This window comes from Thunnus thynnus, chromosome 16, assembly GCF_963924715.1.
Source record: "Thunnus thynnus chromosome 16, fThuThy2.1, whole genome shotgun sequence".
NCBI lineage: Eukaryota > Metazoa > Chordata > Actinopteri > Scombriformes > Scombridae > Thunnus > Thunnus thynnus.
In genome coordinates this window covers 2,490,995-2,507,659 of record NC_089532.1, presented here as the reverse complement: position 1 = coordinate 2,507,659, position 16,665 = coordinate 2,490,995, and the positions used below count along the sequence as shown (strand labels likewise).

Here is a 16,665-nt window from a genome sequence, read left to right as displayed (position 1 = left end):
ACACAGGATTCATTTTTTGGTGGATGATGGACGAGAAGCGAGAGACGCGATTTATTTTAAACATCAGAGCCTCAAACCTGGACGGATCAATCAGTAGTAGTTATTTACAGAATCAGTTTGGTAATAACAGAAGAAGAAAGGGAGAATTCAGAGGATGGAGACACAGAGACAGAGGAGAAGAAGACAGATGTTGAAGATGATGATGATGATGATGATGAAGACGCGTCCTTATCGCTTCCCCTGAACTTTAGTTGCCGTGTCGACATAAAACGGTTCCGTTACGCAGCCTCAAACAAACTTCTCTCATTTAGGCGGATAAGATGAATCTGTGAGAAGAGAGAAGAAGAAGAAGAAGAAGAAGAAGAAGAAGAAGAAAAAAAAAGAAACGAATGTTCAAAATGCATTAAATGTTTTTCATGTATGACTGCATTTTTGCTGACATTTCAGCTCCGTGCTCATTAATATGGAGACCAAATTAAACTTATGATTGCTTGTTGATTTTCTCCCCCACCCTCCCCCCCCCTCCACCCCCCCTCCTCTCCTCCCCCCTCTTCCCCTCTCGTCTGTTTTGTCAAGCGTTATTCCCTCGTTTCTCTGTGTTTTTTTGGAAAGCTCTGCTGTTTCTCTTTATCTCTCACCTCCGTTATGTGATTAAATATGTTACATTTAAATATATGTGTTTTTATAGACATTTACTACAATCACAACTTTAAGTTATTGGAGCTGTAGGTTTTGTTTTGTGAGTTAAACATTGTTCACGCAGCCTGAACTATGATTATATGAAAAGACGACACGAGCGTTTTTGAAATTAATATCATTATTTGTACGTCTGTTCACATTTTCATATATAATTCACAAATAATCAGCACATGTGGTTTTCAGACATTTAAATGTCATTTCATTTTATTCATTAATTTATTTTCCTGCACGTTGATTTGTTTGACTTAGTGATGCAAAATATATTTCATGCTTTACCGTATAAAAATCTACACATCAGTCCAGCTGTTTTTGAGTCTTTACCTTCTTTGTCTGCTTTTATATCAACTAATCTTCACTCACATTTCCCAGAATGCCATTCAGCAAACCTCAGATAGTGTATTGAGTGTATTTGTGTTCATGAAGCTTGTTCATGTGTCAGTAGTTCAGCTTTATCTCTGGGGAACGATGTCCAAATAAGGAAATGTGCGTCATGTAGCAGGTGGATGTGACTCCCCTCGTTGAGACCTGCTGATAGACGTCACAGCGGAGCAGAGGAGAGACACTGAGATAGTGATGTAACCGACCTGCACGCTGGTAGTTGACATGTTTTATTTTTCTTCCTGAAAACAAATAATTTTTACAAATATTTGTAAAAAAAAAAAAAAAAAAACACTATTTGTGCTTTGCCGAATAATGTATTAGTATTCGGGTGCACCCCTAATGGACACAGTAAGACTGCAGGAAGTTTATACATGTGCTACAACAACAAAAGAATATCGTACGCTACTCTTTGATTTCATAACAACATTTTAATTTATTTTTTTTAATCAAATAACAAAATAAACATATTGCCTCATCTTTTTAGCTTGTGACATATAAAAAATACTCTGCTTGGAACAGTAATATATGTCTCACATTGTTTTTCCACAAACAAATCTTCTTCTTCTCCCCCATTAAAAAAAAAAAAAAAATCCAGAATCTATGAATATGTAAATATTTGTCATTTTATTATAAAGTCCATTCCCAGTATTTGGCTTCAAGTTTCCACATCACATTTGTTTAAGTTGCATACTGGATCCTGATTGGCTACAAGCTATATGTGATGTCACAAATCCTGCTCATAGGCCAAACTTAAAATCAGATTTTCAATGAGCTCAGAGATACTTTCTGAAATAAAAGAACAAAGAGAAGAACACGTTTTTGATTTTAAGATAAGAGTTATTAAATTAATTAATGTATCCCTCTAGTTGAAATGATGCCTTTCTTCTGACATTTACATGACGTCAGCTTTTGTTTATGTCTGTTCATCATTTCAGCGTCATGATGAATCAAACGCAGTTAAACAGCTTTTTTGTGAAAACCAATATCCGACATATGGAACCGAGACGACGACTAATTTGTTTAAATTAGTCACAAATGATGTTTTATGATTTCTGTCCAAACACTGAACTGATGCTCGACGTGAGCGGCGGCGGAGTCAGAGAGGAAGAGGAGGCCAGAGAGGTCAGAGTGTCCTTTACAGCCCTGTGAGCCTCGAGGTGATTATAGAAAGAAGAGGAAAAAATAAAACATGACAAAGAGGAAAAGGTGGAAAAGGATTATCTGGTAGTTAAACAAAGGTTTAACTACACTACTCGCACATTCAGATTACACACTGAACCAGCTGAATCTGAAAACATCTGTCTGGTTTTTTGGACGTGAAAACAGGATCTGAAAACCCTCAAGATTTAGTGTGAACAAAGAAAACTGAGCTTTCACAAAACAATGACGTTCGCCCAGTGAGACACGGTTGAGGACGAGTATCTGTTGCCTCCTTGTGACACAATACAGCTGCTGAAAACTACGGTGGCCCTGAAGTGCACATCACGACGACAAATAACAAAACACAACCACGAAAGCAGACAACACAACCGCAGCACAACACAGCTGTGGGCGGAGACTACACGGACCCCAAATGAAGGCGGACAGCGCCTCCTTCCTGTTAAAAAGACAGACAGTGCGTCCGTCCAATCAGCGATGAGCCTTGTCAATAGGAGAGCGTCCAATCAGCAACAAGCTTTGTCGATAGCAGGTACCTACCTTTTCCAGTAGAAGTTAGTTGTGTTGTCTGCTTTTGCAGTTGTGTTTTGTGATTTGTTGTCGTGATGTGTACCTCAGGGCCACCGTAGAAAACTCTTTGTTTTGATACGCGTCATTTTCACGTTTTCTGAATTAGCGAAATCTCAGTGAAAGCAAACAAATGACACAACACCGTCTCCGTCTCTTCACACATCCTCTCTGTCAAGCAGCAAAACTTCAGCTTTGATTATTTTGATTTCAGTTTTGATTATAATTTATAATCTTTGAGGCAAACTTGATACAAAAAGAAGAATCTAATCTCAACCACAGACTGGTGAACATTTACTGGTGAACATTTACTGGTGAACATTTACTGGTGAACATTTACTCGAATACTTTAACTTTTAACAGTTGTGAGATTTTATGTAACTTTATATTCGCAGTTTTTACAGACAGAACGTTTGATGAACTTATAAAACACGATCTATTACTAAAGTTTAAACATGAAGGCATCAGCAGTAAAAATCCATCCTTTTCATGCTTTAACATTAAAAATACTATTGACTGTGGAAAATGTTTTTACTAGTAAAGGATTTGAATTCTTTCACTGCTGCATCGTTACTTTTATTCATGACTTTTTATCAAATCTTTATAGAAATTACAAGCCAACTACCACACTGACTACTACATGTCGCCTGTTTTCCCATGATTCCTCATGACTGTTGGGTCGTTCTTCACTTTTTCTTTCACATCTAATCACAGGAAGTTGAAACAGTTTCCCGTTGTTACGGATACGTTTACGTCGAGCCAGTAATTTACAGCTCTGATCACATCGTCCTGAGTTTTTCAGGGTTCAGTTAGCGATGAAAAGGGATCCCGTCGTGTCTCCGGTGTCCGAGCATCTCGTCCTCTTTCATTCTCTTCCTTCATCTCTCTTTCTCTTTTTCCTCTTTATCCCTCACACACAATCCTTTCTCTCCTCTCTCTCTCTCTCCGTCCTCAGGCCTGTGTATCTCAGTCCATCCTTGCATGGAGATTGACTGGAGGCATGAATACATCACAACTAGCCATCCATGCATCCCCCCCCCCCCCCCCCCCCCCCCCCCCTCCCCCCTCCTCTTCTCCCCCTCCCATCTCTCACCCTCCCGTTTCTCCAAGATCCCTCTCTCAGCACTTATCTGGAAGTTCGGATCTCATGCATTTTAATCGGCATGTCTATCTTCCTTTCTCCCCCCTCTCTCTCTCTCTCTTTTCTTTGACTTTGGATCAGTGGCATCCTTCAAACAAACAAACAAACAACAACAAAACAACCCCTCCCTCTCCCCACCGGCTCCCTTTCCCCCCCCTTTTTTTTAAATCAATATTTGCCATCAGCGTATAAATCGTATAATTTCCTGACTGTTAGACGAGTGCGACGCCGACATATTTACCTTCCACTCATCTCTCTTTTTTTTTTGTTATTTATTATTTTTTTTATGCCGTCGATCCCTTGTTCCTGCGGCGTGGCTATTAGCTAAGTGAAGGGGATGGATGGCCGTGAAGCGTTGAGCGATAGCATCTCCATCAGAATCGGCGACGTTGAAAAATGGCCGCCGCCTCTCTGATGACAGCGCAGCAAAAACACACACACACACACACACACACACACAGAGTCAGAGAAGAGACATTTAAATATTCAAATGGCGCCAGGCGGTAATGATAAACGACAAGGGAAAAGTAGAATCAAGTAGCTATCGATGCAGAAAATGAAAAGAGGAGAAAGAGAAAACAGAGGAGGAGGAGGAGGAGGAGGAGGAGGAGGGAAATTAAGCAAAAAAAAAAAAAAAAAAAGATGGAGGCATCGACGGAGAGTTGCACTAACAACTGAAAAGAGGAAAGAAAGAGAGAGAGGAGATAGATGAGAGTGATGGAGGGGAAAAAAGATGGATGAATTAAGCAAATATAAGAGAGAGAGAGAGAGAGAGAGAGAGAGAGAGAGAGAGAGAGAGCTGTTACAGTGCAGAAAATAAAGACGGAGAGAAGTGTTGAGCCACAAATCAGAACGACGGAGGAGCGGAGTGCCCAACGTGAAAAAGAGGAGACAAGGACAAAAGGAGAAAGAGCTGCAAAAGATGAAGGGATTCACAAAAAAAATAAAAGAGGATGAGAGAGAGAGAGAGAGAGCAGTGAAGGGAGGAATAGCAGAACATGTAAAGGTTGAATTGAAATGTTTTAAAAGAGGAAGAACAGGAGAAAAAATAGTTTGAATTATTCAGCGTTATAAGCAAGAAAAAAGGCAATGAAACCGCAGAAAATGAGGATAATGAGGACAAGAGGTCTGAGCGAGGGGACGGAGAGGAGAGACAGAAGAAAAACAAAGGTCAGAGCGGAAAAATGAGTCGAGACAGATTGAAATGAAAACAATTCAGACAACAAGGACGCGTTGAAAGAGAAGCAGAAAGAACAGAGAGAGAAGTGAAACACAAACGTGAAGTTAAAGGAAGAGTTTTGGATTCAGATTTTTATTCTGTTTCTGTAGATCAAGGTAAAAATACATCAATATCTCCATAATTATACAACATTCAGTCAATATGGGAACAAAACTGAGGTCCTTCAACAAAAACAGAAATATCTGAAGTATGTAAGAAAAGTCAAATAAAATAAAATGACTGTTGGTGGATTTTCTAGTTGTGTTGAGCAGATGAAGTACAAGAATTATTGATAAAGTTACTGATATATAGTCATACATATATATATAACTTAATGTTTAGATGTAGTTATTGATGCAGTTTTGTCTTTGGTTTGCAAAAGTTTTGCAAAAATCACTCAAAAATAGCAGCATAGTATGAAGATGTTGAGATGAAAAGTCAACATTGTTTCCATTAAAGAATAATTATTTGGTTTAAATACTTTATTTTTGACCTGCAAGTCACATCTCAAAGACTTGACTTGGCTCTGATAACCTCTAAACCTCTGAATCATTACATCACATCTTTAATTTGTCTCTGCGATTCAAATATTTCTGGTGTCGTGCTCACTGATGGCAGGTTCCCTCCCTGCTTGGAGAAACAATCGGAGCTTTGTAGGCGGGAAAAACGGCCTCGAAAAAAGGTGTCAGCCGTGGATGAGATTGATGCAGCTGCACAGGTTGATGCACAGTACTGAAAGTCAACTTGCAGTTTAGAAATAAGGGGGTTTAGTTTGCTTGAAGTGAACTAATTCAGATGTACGGCATGACTTTTATTGTCTCGACACAACTGGAAATAACAGTGATAGTTCAAGATTTTAGGATATAAACAATCACAGTCACATTATGTGGGCGACTGCAGCTGAAAACATGATTTTTAATGTTGTTCTCTGTCAAAATGTTTCACTACAGTAACTTAAAGAGTCACTTCTTTCTATTCAAAAATAGAAAAACTGTTCTGCAACTCCTTCGCTCCCCAAACCACAAGCGCTCAAACAAAAGCACAAACCAGAAGGGAAGGAAAAATATTCAGCGACGCTCGGTGATACAAAATGGAACATTTCTTTAAAAAATATCTCTTCATAAAGAAGTCTGCAGTCTGCCGTCAAGTGCTGCTGCTGCTGTTGTTTTGATTCCTGCGCGTCGGCGGAGCTGCGGAGGCACGACGGAGGAGTTTCAGCTTTAAAGTGGTCAAAAGCAGGCGAGTGAAATCTGCTGGAAACTCCTGCGAATCCCTCAAACATTTCATCAAGAGACGAGCTGCACACAACAAAATAAAAATAAAAAAGATCCGGTCTTATTTTGACAGAGCAGTTAAAGGACTACTCCTCTGAAAAAATCCATCTCGGAGTATCAAATACTCACCATCAGCAGGCTTTCAGGAGCTTCTTTCTGCATGAAATACAGCAGCTGCAGAGGGTCCAGTATTTGTATTTGTATCTGTATTTGTTGAGGCAGCAAAATTATTTGTATTTGTATTCGAATAATAGTGGAAAGAGGCTTAAAAATACTGTTTTTGTTTTTATTACGCTTTTAATTTTAGAAAATTAAGTAGCTCCAGGAGTGAAATTAGGAAAATGTGCGTCATGTAGCAGGTGGATGTGACTCCCCTCTTTTTTTTTTCTTCCCGAAAACAAACTATTTGTGCTTTGCCGAATAACTATTTGTATTTGTATTCGGGCACACCTCTACTAGAGTCACAGGAGTTACACAATGGATCTAGACTAAAATTGAGAGTCATGGTGAAAAATAAAAGATCAGAACATCCATCGAAATATCTGTAAATACAAGTATTTGCTTTGCCAAATATGTTTTACAGGAAACATAATTACTGCCTGGATTATGCTCACCTGCAATGTTTTTCCTCTGTGTGTATAAACTACAAGACATTGCTAGCATTACTAGCATTACCAGCATTGACTTTTTCAATATTTAAAGGGGACATATTATGCTTTTTGTGATTTTCTGTTATTTATATATTTTTAAAATGTCCCAAAAACTGAGTTGAACATATGTAGAAATGCTCCCTACAAGTCAAAAGCTGCTTTGTTTGCAATGTTACTGTTATATACCCCAAAAAAATACTTCAGTTGTGATATGCAAATGAAGGGGGCGGAGTCAGTTATAATTTCAACCAATCAGTGTCGTGGCTCATGAATGAGTTTATTATTATGTTTCTGTAGAAGCTGCTGTGGAGTTCTGGAGGAAAACTAATCACTTTTTGTGAAATTAAACATCATTTGGCGAAAAACATCTAAAGTGTGTTTCATAAACATACAGTCGTCAAACCTGTTTGTCATAAAAATAGTGAAATACCTCCTCTGAGTTGTGTAACGTGTGTAACGTGTGTGTGTGTGTGTGTGTGTGTGTCTGTGTTACTACAGAGCAGCCACATCGAGCTGATGATGATGGAGAGCAGGAAGACCAGCCTGCTGGGCCGAGCCGAGTCTCTGAAGAGGAGCGGGACCGAACTGCCGAGCAACTTCCACCGCAAAATACACAACCTGACACACACGTGGAGACAGCTGGAGGTAACACACACACACACACACACACACACACACACACACACACTCATACAAAGAGTCAAGTTTCAGAAATACAGGAGAGCAACAGTGGTGTCTTGGAGACGAGCCAAACACAGAGATGTTATCTTGAGAATCACACTGATATTTCTGTTGAGACAGGAGTGTGTGTGTGTGTGTGTGTGTGTGTGTGTGTGTGGGTGTGGGTGTGTGTGTGTGTGGGTGGTGTGGCTAATTTTAGGCTAATCAGCACTGATCTAATCTCCAACATGAAGATGATAATTAGTGTCGTCTCAATTAAGGAGCCCTGCTGCCACCGTGGCCTTTAACTGTGTGGAGGAACGTAACGAGATAGATAGATAGATAGATAGATAGATAGATAGATAGATAGATAGATAGATAGATAGATAGATAGATATGTAAACTCTGCAGTTTGTTTGATAGTAATGCTTTATGGCACAGGACAGGAAGTGGGTGTTGAGCTTTTTCCTCTGTGGTTTCGTAAAGATTTAGCTCTGTGTGCTCTGGATGGTGGACAGACAACAATGGGAATCAATTGAGTCCGACCACATACTGTACTGGGAAAAGTCTGGTATTTTTGAACCTCCCATAAACGTGGCCATGGTGACTCTATGGGTCAGGCTAACTTTGCACGTGACGCCTCTGTTGTAGAGATTCAGAGAAACAAGGAGTCTGTGAAACAACGTTTATCAGCCACATTTAAGGAAAATATACCAGAATGTTCCTTTAATATTCAAGTTATCGTCATATACCACATTACTACATTTGATAACTATATTTCTACTATATCTAGATGCCCATATTGATGTTATCTTATGCATCAGCTGAGATATTTGACTGTCTCATGTGTGCAGTTATCACATACATGATCCAAACAACCGTTAATGAGAAAATCCATTTTACTCACTTTAACAGAAATAGTTCATGTAAAAATGTTGATTTAACCTCATTTATACAAAGGACAAAATGTGAATGAGTGGATCAGCCCTGAAAGACAAATCCAACAGATCCATAACCGTCGTCTTCCTGTTTGAAATGTTGAAGTAAAGATCAGAGTCTTTGTTCAACCAATCAACAGCGACAAATGAATCAAACAAGAAATCATGTGTGTTTCTGAGTAAGAGCAGCAGATCTGTGGGCTGATGGATGAACAGCAAATGGAAAAATAGTTTAAAATGTATCTGTACTGTTCTGGGAAGAAGAGGAGGAAGTACAGGACACAATGAAGCTGATGGTATATGGTGTTAATCTGGTAGACGAAGGTTTCCAGTCATAAAACCAAAGATCAAACCTTTAACTAAAGGCTGATTATTGAGTCTGAGATCACGCAGTCGATCTTTGTGTGTCTGTGGAGACAGTTTCCATCTATTGATCATCTGGACTTTGTGCTTTATGTCACATGATAAACACATGAATCTGTTTGAAGCGGCGCTGCACTGACTGATGACATCACTGTCATGTTGACGGAGACATTCTGACCCCTGAGACGACCTTTTAAGATCAGGAAGTAAAAGAGCAAAACTCCCATAATTATTATTATGATTTAGAAGAATTGCAATCAGTAAAAACTAAAGGATTAGTTCAACAGTTTTTGGGAAATACTCTTATTTGCTTTCTGTCCAAAGTTACATAGATTAGATAAATACCAGATTCAACAGAAATTTACAGAAAATACGTAAATATGTCAAACATTTACTAATAAACAATCAAAAACAATCGGAAAAGGACCAAAATTTTAAAACATAACAGCACAAGAAGCAAAAAAAAAAAAAGAAATGTGTTATTAATAAAAAAAACTTCTTAAAATTGTCATTTTAATTGACCATAATGCATCTGGCTTTGCGTAGCACCTGTTCTGCAAAGATGACCTGTCACTGTATATATTACCCATGAGCCTCAGCTGACGTTGCCATGGAGAAGAAGCCCGTCGGAGGCTCAACTCAGAGCTGTAGGAATGAAACTCTTCATCGTAGTCGTTCAATTCTTCTAAAATTGTCCCAGAATCTATAAGTGATTAAAACCGCTGAATATTAGCAAACAACACAATTTACACTTCTTCTGAAGGCTTCAGGAAGTGATGTGTGCCTTGCTGATGGGCATGTCGGCGCCATTTTTTTATTTATTTATTTATTTTTTAACCTCACTGGGGCGTGGTGATTAATTCCAGGTCTAGCAGCGGCGGCGGCGGCGGCGGTGGTGACAGCTGGCGGCGGCTCATCAGGAGGCTGAAATGTGACGATATGACTTTGTTCCTCCGAAGAAACAAAACCGTCTCCTGTCAACCCGAGCGCCGCACGTCGACGCATCGAGCTCGTTCACACAAACAGAGAGAGAGAGAGAGAGCGGTGGAGGAGCAAACACCATCTGTGTGTGTGTGTGTGTGTGTGTGTGTGTCTCCTTGTAGTCCCTAATGGCGTGCACACACACACACTCAACCTATCGCAAATTCAACACTATTGGAAGTGTGTGTGTGCATTAACATATGTATCAACCTCGCTGAAACAGATTCCATTTTAGAAATTAAACAACAGCAACAGATGAGTCGTCTCTCTCTCTCTCTCTCTCTCTCTCCGTCGCCGTGTGTGTTTCCGCCACAGTAACCTGACTGTGATTAAACTTCTATTACTGACAAAGAGACATTTGGACTGAGAATACTGTTACACACACACACACACACACGAATCAAAGTGTGTGTGTGTGTGTCATTGAGGAACAGAGGGATTCTGGGTAGTGACAGAGCAGGATGTCAGTGAAGCAATCACTTTTAATCTCCCCTCTCTTCCTCTCTCTCTCTCTTCTGTTTTCCTTCATTCATCCTCCTCATCTCCTATATATGGCCAAAAGTATGTGGACAACCCTGCTGTAACATTTCAGAGGGAAATATTGTACTTTCTACTCCACTACATTTATTTGACAGCCTTAGTTACTTTTCAGATGAAGATTTGACACAATGGATAATATAACAAGCTTTTAAAATACAACACATTGTTAAAGATGAAACCAGTGGTTTCCAACCTTTTTGGCTTTTGACGTCTTACAAAAAGCAGTGTGTAGTCGGGGTCACATTTCACATGTCTATGAGTTGTTAACAGCTCCACCAAATAGTGATTTTTCCCTCTAAACTTCTCACATGCTTTCATTTCAATAAATGTTCAAATGATCCAATATTTCAGCAAAAATCAAAGATTAGAGAAAAAACTGAAAACAGATTTGTGTATCAGAACTTTGTTTTTTCTTCTTTCCTCTCCCATTAATCATCTCACCACCCCTCAGATTTATCTGCTGACCCTTTGGAGGGGCCCGACCCCTAGGTTGGGAACCACTGGACTAAACTAGCTAACTGTATATAAAGTAGTGTAAACTAGCTCCACCTCCAGCAGCTACAACAGTAACATGCTGCTCTAACACTGATGCTTCACTATTAATAATCTAATGATGTCATATATAATAATATATCAGTCAGACTCCCACTGCTACTATTATTATTATTATTATTATTATTATTATTATTATCATTATTATTATTAGTCATATTTCTATTATTATCACAGTTGTTATTATTGTTGTTGCTGTGCATCTCTCTCTCAACTTCCTCTTTACCTCCTTAAACTTCTCTGTCTCCCTTTCCTCCTTTCTTCCCTTCTTCCTCTTTCTCTTCCCCTTCTTATGTCATCACCTATTTTCTCTCACTCTCTCTGTCATCCACCTCTTCTTCTCCCTCTCTTACTCTACTCCATCTCCCTCTTTCATCCTCTTTTTTTGTCTTCCTCTTCATTCTTCATTTCCTCTTTCTCTGTCCTCCTTTCTGTCTTCCCTCCCCTCTTTTTTTTTAGCCAAGATTTTCACTACACATCAACGGTCTCTCCTTCTCCGTCTTCTCCTCCATCCATTCACCCCCCCCACACACACCCCCCACCCCCCACCCCTCCCCCGCCTCCTCCTCTCCAACATGGCGTCTCAGTAGCATATTAACAGGCCTATCAGTGCTGGCGTCGGCATCTGCTGCTCTGACACAAATTGGGAATTAACTGGAATTGATGTCTTGTGCCTCGCCTCTGAACTGTCCTGGCCTTATGAAGAATTTATGACAGAGCGGACACACACCCACACACACACACACACACACACACACACACACACACACACACACACACACACACACGCGCGCGCGCGCAACCCAAACGACGAAGAAAATAAAGAGGTTGTAAATTAGCTTTTGTCTTTCGTGTTGTGGATTTTTTGGCAGCGGCTTGTCGTTTTTTATGCAGTCGTTCAAGGTCAAAGAGTGTCTCGTGTCTCCAGACGGAAAGACAAATATAGAAAAACATTCTTATTATTAATCTTTAACTTATCAGGTTTATCTTCCAAACGTGTAAAATGTATAATTCCTTCTTTCTCGTCTTAAAAATCTACCCTCGAAAGAACAGATTAATGTGGATAAATCATAAATCTGTGTAGAAGTTAAAACATGAAACACGTGTCCTTAGTAAAGAGAATAACAGACAAAAACACGGAGAGAAAAAAGAGACGTTCTTTCTCGTCTGTCGGGTGAAATTAACACTTTAAAATATCTTTTTCATCCGTCCTTTTCCCATCTACTCTCTAAAACGCAGGAGTCAGGACCCAGTCACCACTTCAACCTGCAGGGGAAAAACACAGACTCTGGTTAATTGAGTCCCCTAAAACAACATCTCTCTCTCTCTCTCTTTGTTTCATTTGCTCTCCTCCCCTCTTTATCTCTCTTATTTGCTTATTTTCTCTTTTTCATTTTCTCTCTCTCTCTCTCTCTCTCTGAATCTTTTTTCTCTCCTTTGTTCCCGTCTCTCAGTCTGTCTTTACACATCACGTCTTTTTCCATCTCTCTCTTCATCCATCTCTTCTTTGTTTTCTTCCTTTATTTATTGCTTTGTCATTATTATTTTTTGTCATTTTTTTTTCTAGAGAGAGAGAGAGAGAGAGAGAGAGAGAGAGAGAGAGAGAGAGAGAGAGAGAGAGAGAGAGAGAGAGGAGCTTAAATACACAATTTGTAGCCCCGATGAATAAAGAAACAAAATAAATGATTTAGATTTGACAGCAAATTTTGGGGTTAAAGTGACAAAGAAAATAAGTGTCGTTAGGAAGAATAAGGTCACTTTTTGTATCAAGCAAATTATAAAATTTGCATATTTTCTCATCTTTTAAACTTCAAGTTTAATATCTCATGGCTGCCCTGGAGATACAGTAGATCTCTCTAAATGTGTCTCTATATACAAACTTTTACACAGACAACTGTTGAATTATTCATCAGATTTTTATTATCTTTTATAATATTATATTCTTGTAGTAACTTAACATAGTTAGTCTACAAATGAGATAAGCCTGTAATTGGCTGACTAACGATGTTTTCTTCCTTTTGGTCACTGTTGTGACCACAATGACCTTCCTGCAGTTTTATGTTCAGTTTTTTAAAAGTTCCTCAAGCTAACAGCAGTAAAAATTCTCTCAACTCAAGCGATCGCTAATGTCGTCGGCATTAATATGCCATTTACATATGTGTGAAAATGTTCCTCGGTAACATTTGTGCCGTGTTTATTTCTCCGTCTCCACAGTTTTTATCACTTTAATAAATTCAAAACAACTCAGCGCGTTTTTCCACCAGAACGATGGCGGCCTCTGACAAATGTTTCCTCAGATATATAAAGTTACATTTAGTTCGCATTATTTAAGTTAACAGAAAACAAAAGGAATAAAAATAAAGGTTGCGAGGTATCGAGAAGCATCGATCGGTTCCTCAAGTTTAAAATCAGCTGAAAAGTTTTAAAAAAGCGTATAAATAAAACAAAAGCATATTAAGAATCACATTCAGCCATCGGACGACACATACAGCATAAACAAAGTCCTTCAAAATACTGAAAACATACAAGCAATTACACAAACACGGCGAGATGCACAGAGCTCAAACACGTTTCCTGGGACTCTGAAAACTACAGAATCAAAGAAAGATGGAGAACTGAACTGATGAGAGATGTTAAGCTTTGATGAGCCAGTTATGTGTCTGCACATCAGTGGAGCGTCGTGCTGCTCGGCTCCGTAGGAACCGAACACACTCGCTGTTTCTTGAAACGTTTCTTTGTCCTCCTCATACATCTTCCCTCTTTCCTTTCCTTCTCTGTTTCTCTCTGCTGAACTAACCGCGGACTCATAATCGCTGCCGTTTTCTACCCGAACACGACGCTAACTGCACATTTCACCGGTCAGGGGTCCTATTATCGCCCCCTCTTCATCGTCTAATGGGCTGGTTTTACCTGCCAGAGTTCAGCTAAAGTAGTGTTTCCACTCAGGAGGGAGAGTCGCTGCTATACCAACGACTCAATACCTTTTGTACAAACACATACATATGCAAATTAGCATCGGGGACCCATGCAGGGCTCGTTCAGGAGCGGATCTGTGTTTAAAGTTTCTCCTGTTATGTCCGCTTGTTAAAGTTGTAACGAGAACTGCAAGATAACAGCTGTCTGATCTCTTAAAACACTGCAAAACAATACAGCATGAAGCCAGAATGAGAGATGGAGTGTATGAACGGTGTCATAGGTCAAAAACTTCTTAGTACAAGCTGTCACTGCCCTCAAAATGAATAAGAACCAATCTGAGATGGTCTAGAAAACACAATGACAGAGAAAGATGACTCATGTTGGCAAATGAAAATAATGAATAAGATCAACAGCATAGGAAAGAAAAATTAATCAAAGAAGGTCAGAGCATGAAACAAAACAACAAAACATCTTCCTTTCTCAACTCTCACAAAAGCTTCAGTTCATCACAGAGATATTAATTAGAAATGAAGAAAGCATTTTGAGAATTAAGATGTTTTGGACACCATTAGCAGGAAACACCTCCATTAACCCTTTCATGCATGAATTATGATAACAGTCAGTGTTTTTATTCCTCTTTAGACATGAAAAAAAAAAATTGAACTTTTTTTTAAACACGCATTTTTCAAGGAGTTTGTCCAACTTAGTGGACAGATGATTAATTGTCATTTTCTCCCAACATGAAATCAATACTACAATAACCTTAGTTGTTACCTGCAAAGGTCTATTACTATAGAGGGATTGGCAAGATGTTCCTGAGCTGCTGAGCATTTCCGGCTGGCAGGCGGCCATCTTGGTTTTGAGAAATTTGTGTTGCACTTATAAAGGCCGGTCAATGGATGGCAGGCTATGAGACGACACACTAGAGTCCACTGTGTTGGCTGATGTGCAACTATACCATTAAAACCCCATGCATATATAAGAAAACGGCTTTTGAACAGCTGTCCACTGGAGTGACCACTATGCATGAAAGGGTCAGATGCATTACAATGACAATGGACGCCCCATTAAAAAGTCCTCAACGCAACAGAAGCACCTTCTGGAAAAGGGAATAAACTCTTAAAGATTGTGACAGGTGTCAGCTGTCTGAACGGGGTATCAATGGGGGTGAAACCTCAACACAGACTGCTACAACTCTCATAAAGCAGTGTATAACCGGGTCTAGTGATGCACGTTTAACCCGCGTTAGAAACTATTTATATCAGACTGTTGGTCAAACCTGCGTCATTCACATAAAACGCCATAAGATGCAGATTCCAGCCCAGTTCCTCACATCAATAATAGTTTGTAAACAATAAACAATAATTGTTTGTACTCTGAGGAATGAACATGGCGGGTACAGTCGGCAATGAGATGATCGAGAAGAGCAGCATTTTTGTCATCAGACTCTCACAACACCACCTATCAGTCTGTTGAACCCGCGTCGAGGATCATATTCATGCAGAAATCTACCTGCGTCAGACCTGCATCCGGTCCTGGTCGAGAGGACGGTTGTGAAGGAGGGTCGTCTGAGGCGGGTTGACTCATACAGATACATACTGGTTTAACCTGCGTCACGTATTAGTGACCTGATCTACTCACTGGGGAGATGAGTGCTAGTGTGAAAGAAAATTGAATTGAATTTATAAATCTTTTGTATATATGTTACAAATATTTTTAAACTAGAAGGGATCAATGTTTGTTATGTTAGGGAATGTTTGTTATCAACTGGATGTGATGTAGTGTCGTTGTCATTTTGGGGATACATGTTGGTGCAGTAGTCCTACTCCTCAGCTAGTTGACCTCTGGGGTTAGCTGCAGATATCTTTGTCTTAAGCCTACTGTTTAAGTTGACGGATGTCCATGTTTGAAGTTATTGATCGACCATGAGGTCTCTGTTAGATCGTCTAATAACATAGTTGTTTGTAAGAAGGTGTAACAGTTTGTGGAAGTGTCTGTTTAGGGACCAGGTATAAAGCTGAACAACATGCTTTCTCTCCAAAAATACAAGGTGATTGTATTTTTGTTTGTGTGTTTGGACGTTTGTATAATTGTTACTGATGGTGTGATGGATTGTCTACAACTTGTTCAACAAGTCACAATGTTTAATGCTTTCTTTATGTCTCCATGTAGCTCTTTCTGATGAAAGTTCCCCCCAACACTAACAATTTAGTGACGAGCTAAGGAAAGGTTTGCAAAATATCGAGCTACTTATCACTTGACTTTTTAACGCTACTTTAATCAGAGGAAACCGTTTCAAAATGTGCTTAATAAACTCAAATCTGCAAGCGACCTCGTCAACTTAAAAGAGCAAGTGTCATTTCTTAAGTTCATGACAAAACACGTTATTTTTTTAAATGTATTTTAATGAATTTACAGTAAAATCAAAACAGACACATCCTGTATTTATGTGCTACTTATGCATTAAGATGTGATTTATGTGATTTAAGCTTCTCATCCTGGCAAACTGAACACAAACTGCAGTTAATATTTGTTCTATTTTATCTTCTGACCCTCACATGTTGCAGCTTTGCCTTTCATTAATAACAGCTACTCTACCTCCGAACTTATCGCCAAAGAAAATCAC

At 39.3% G+C, this 16,665-nt stretch overlaps 1 protein-coding gene across 4 annotated transcripts in view; it reads left to right on the top strand.

Annotated features, from left to right (window-relative positions):
- Window positions 1-16,665, top strand: part of akap6 (A kinase (PRKA) anchor protein 6) — a 240,856-nt gene that overhangs the window by 173,127 nt on the left and 51,064 nt on the right. For all 4 annotated transcript variants that reach the window (XM_067614337.1, XM_067614338.1, XM_067614339.1 and 1 more), the window contains one exon: window positions 7,588-7,734. In XM_067614337.1, the coding sequence (XP_067470438.1) occupies window positions 7,588-7,734 (147 nt within the window). The remainder of the gene's footprint in view (window positions 1-7,587; window positions 7,735-16,665) is intronic.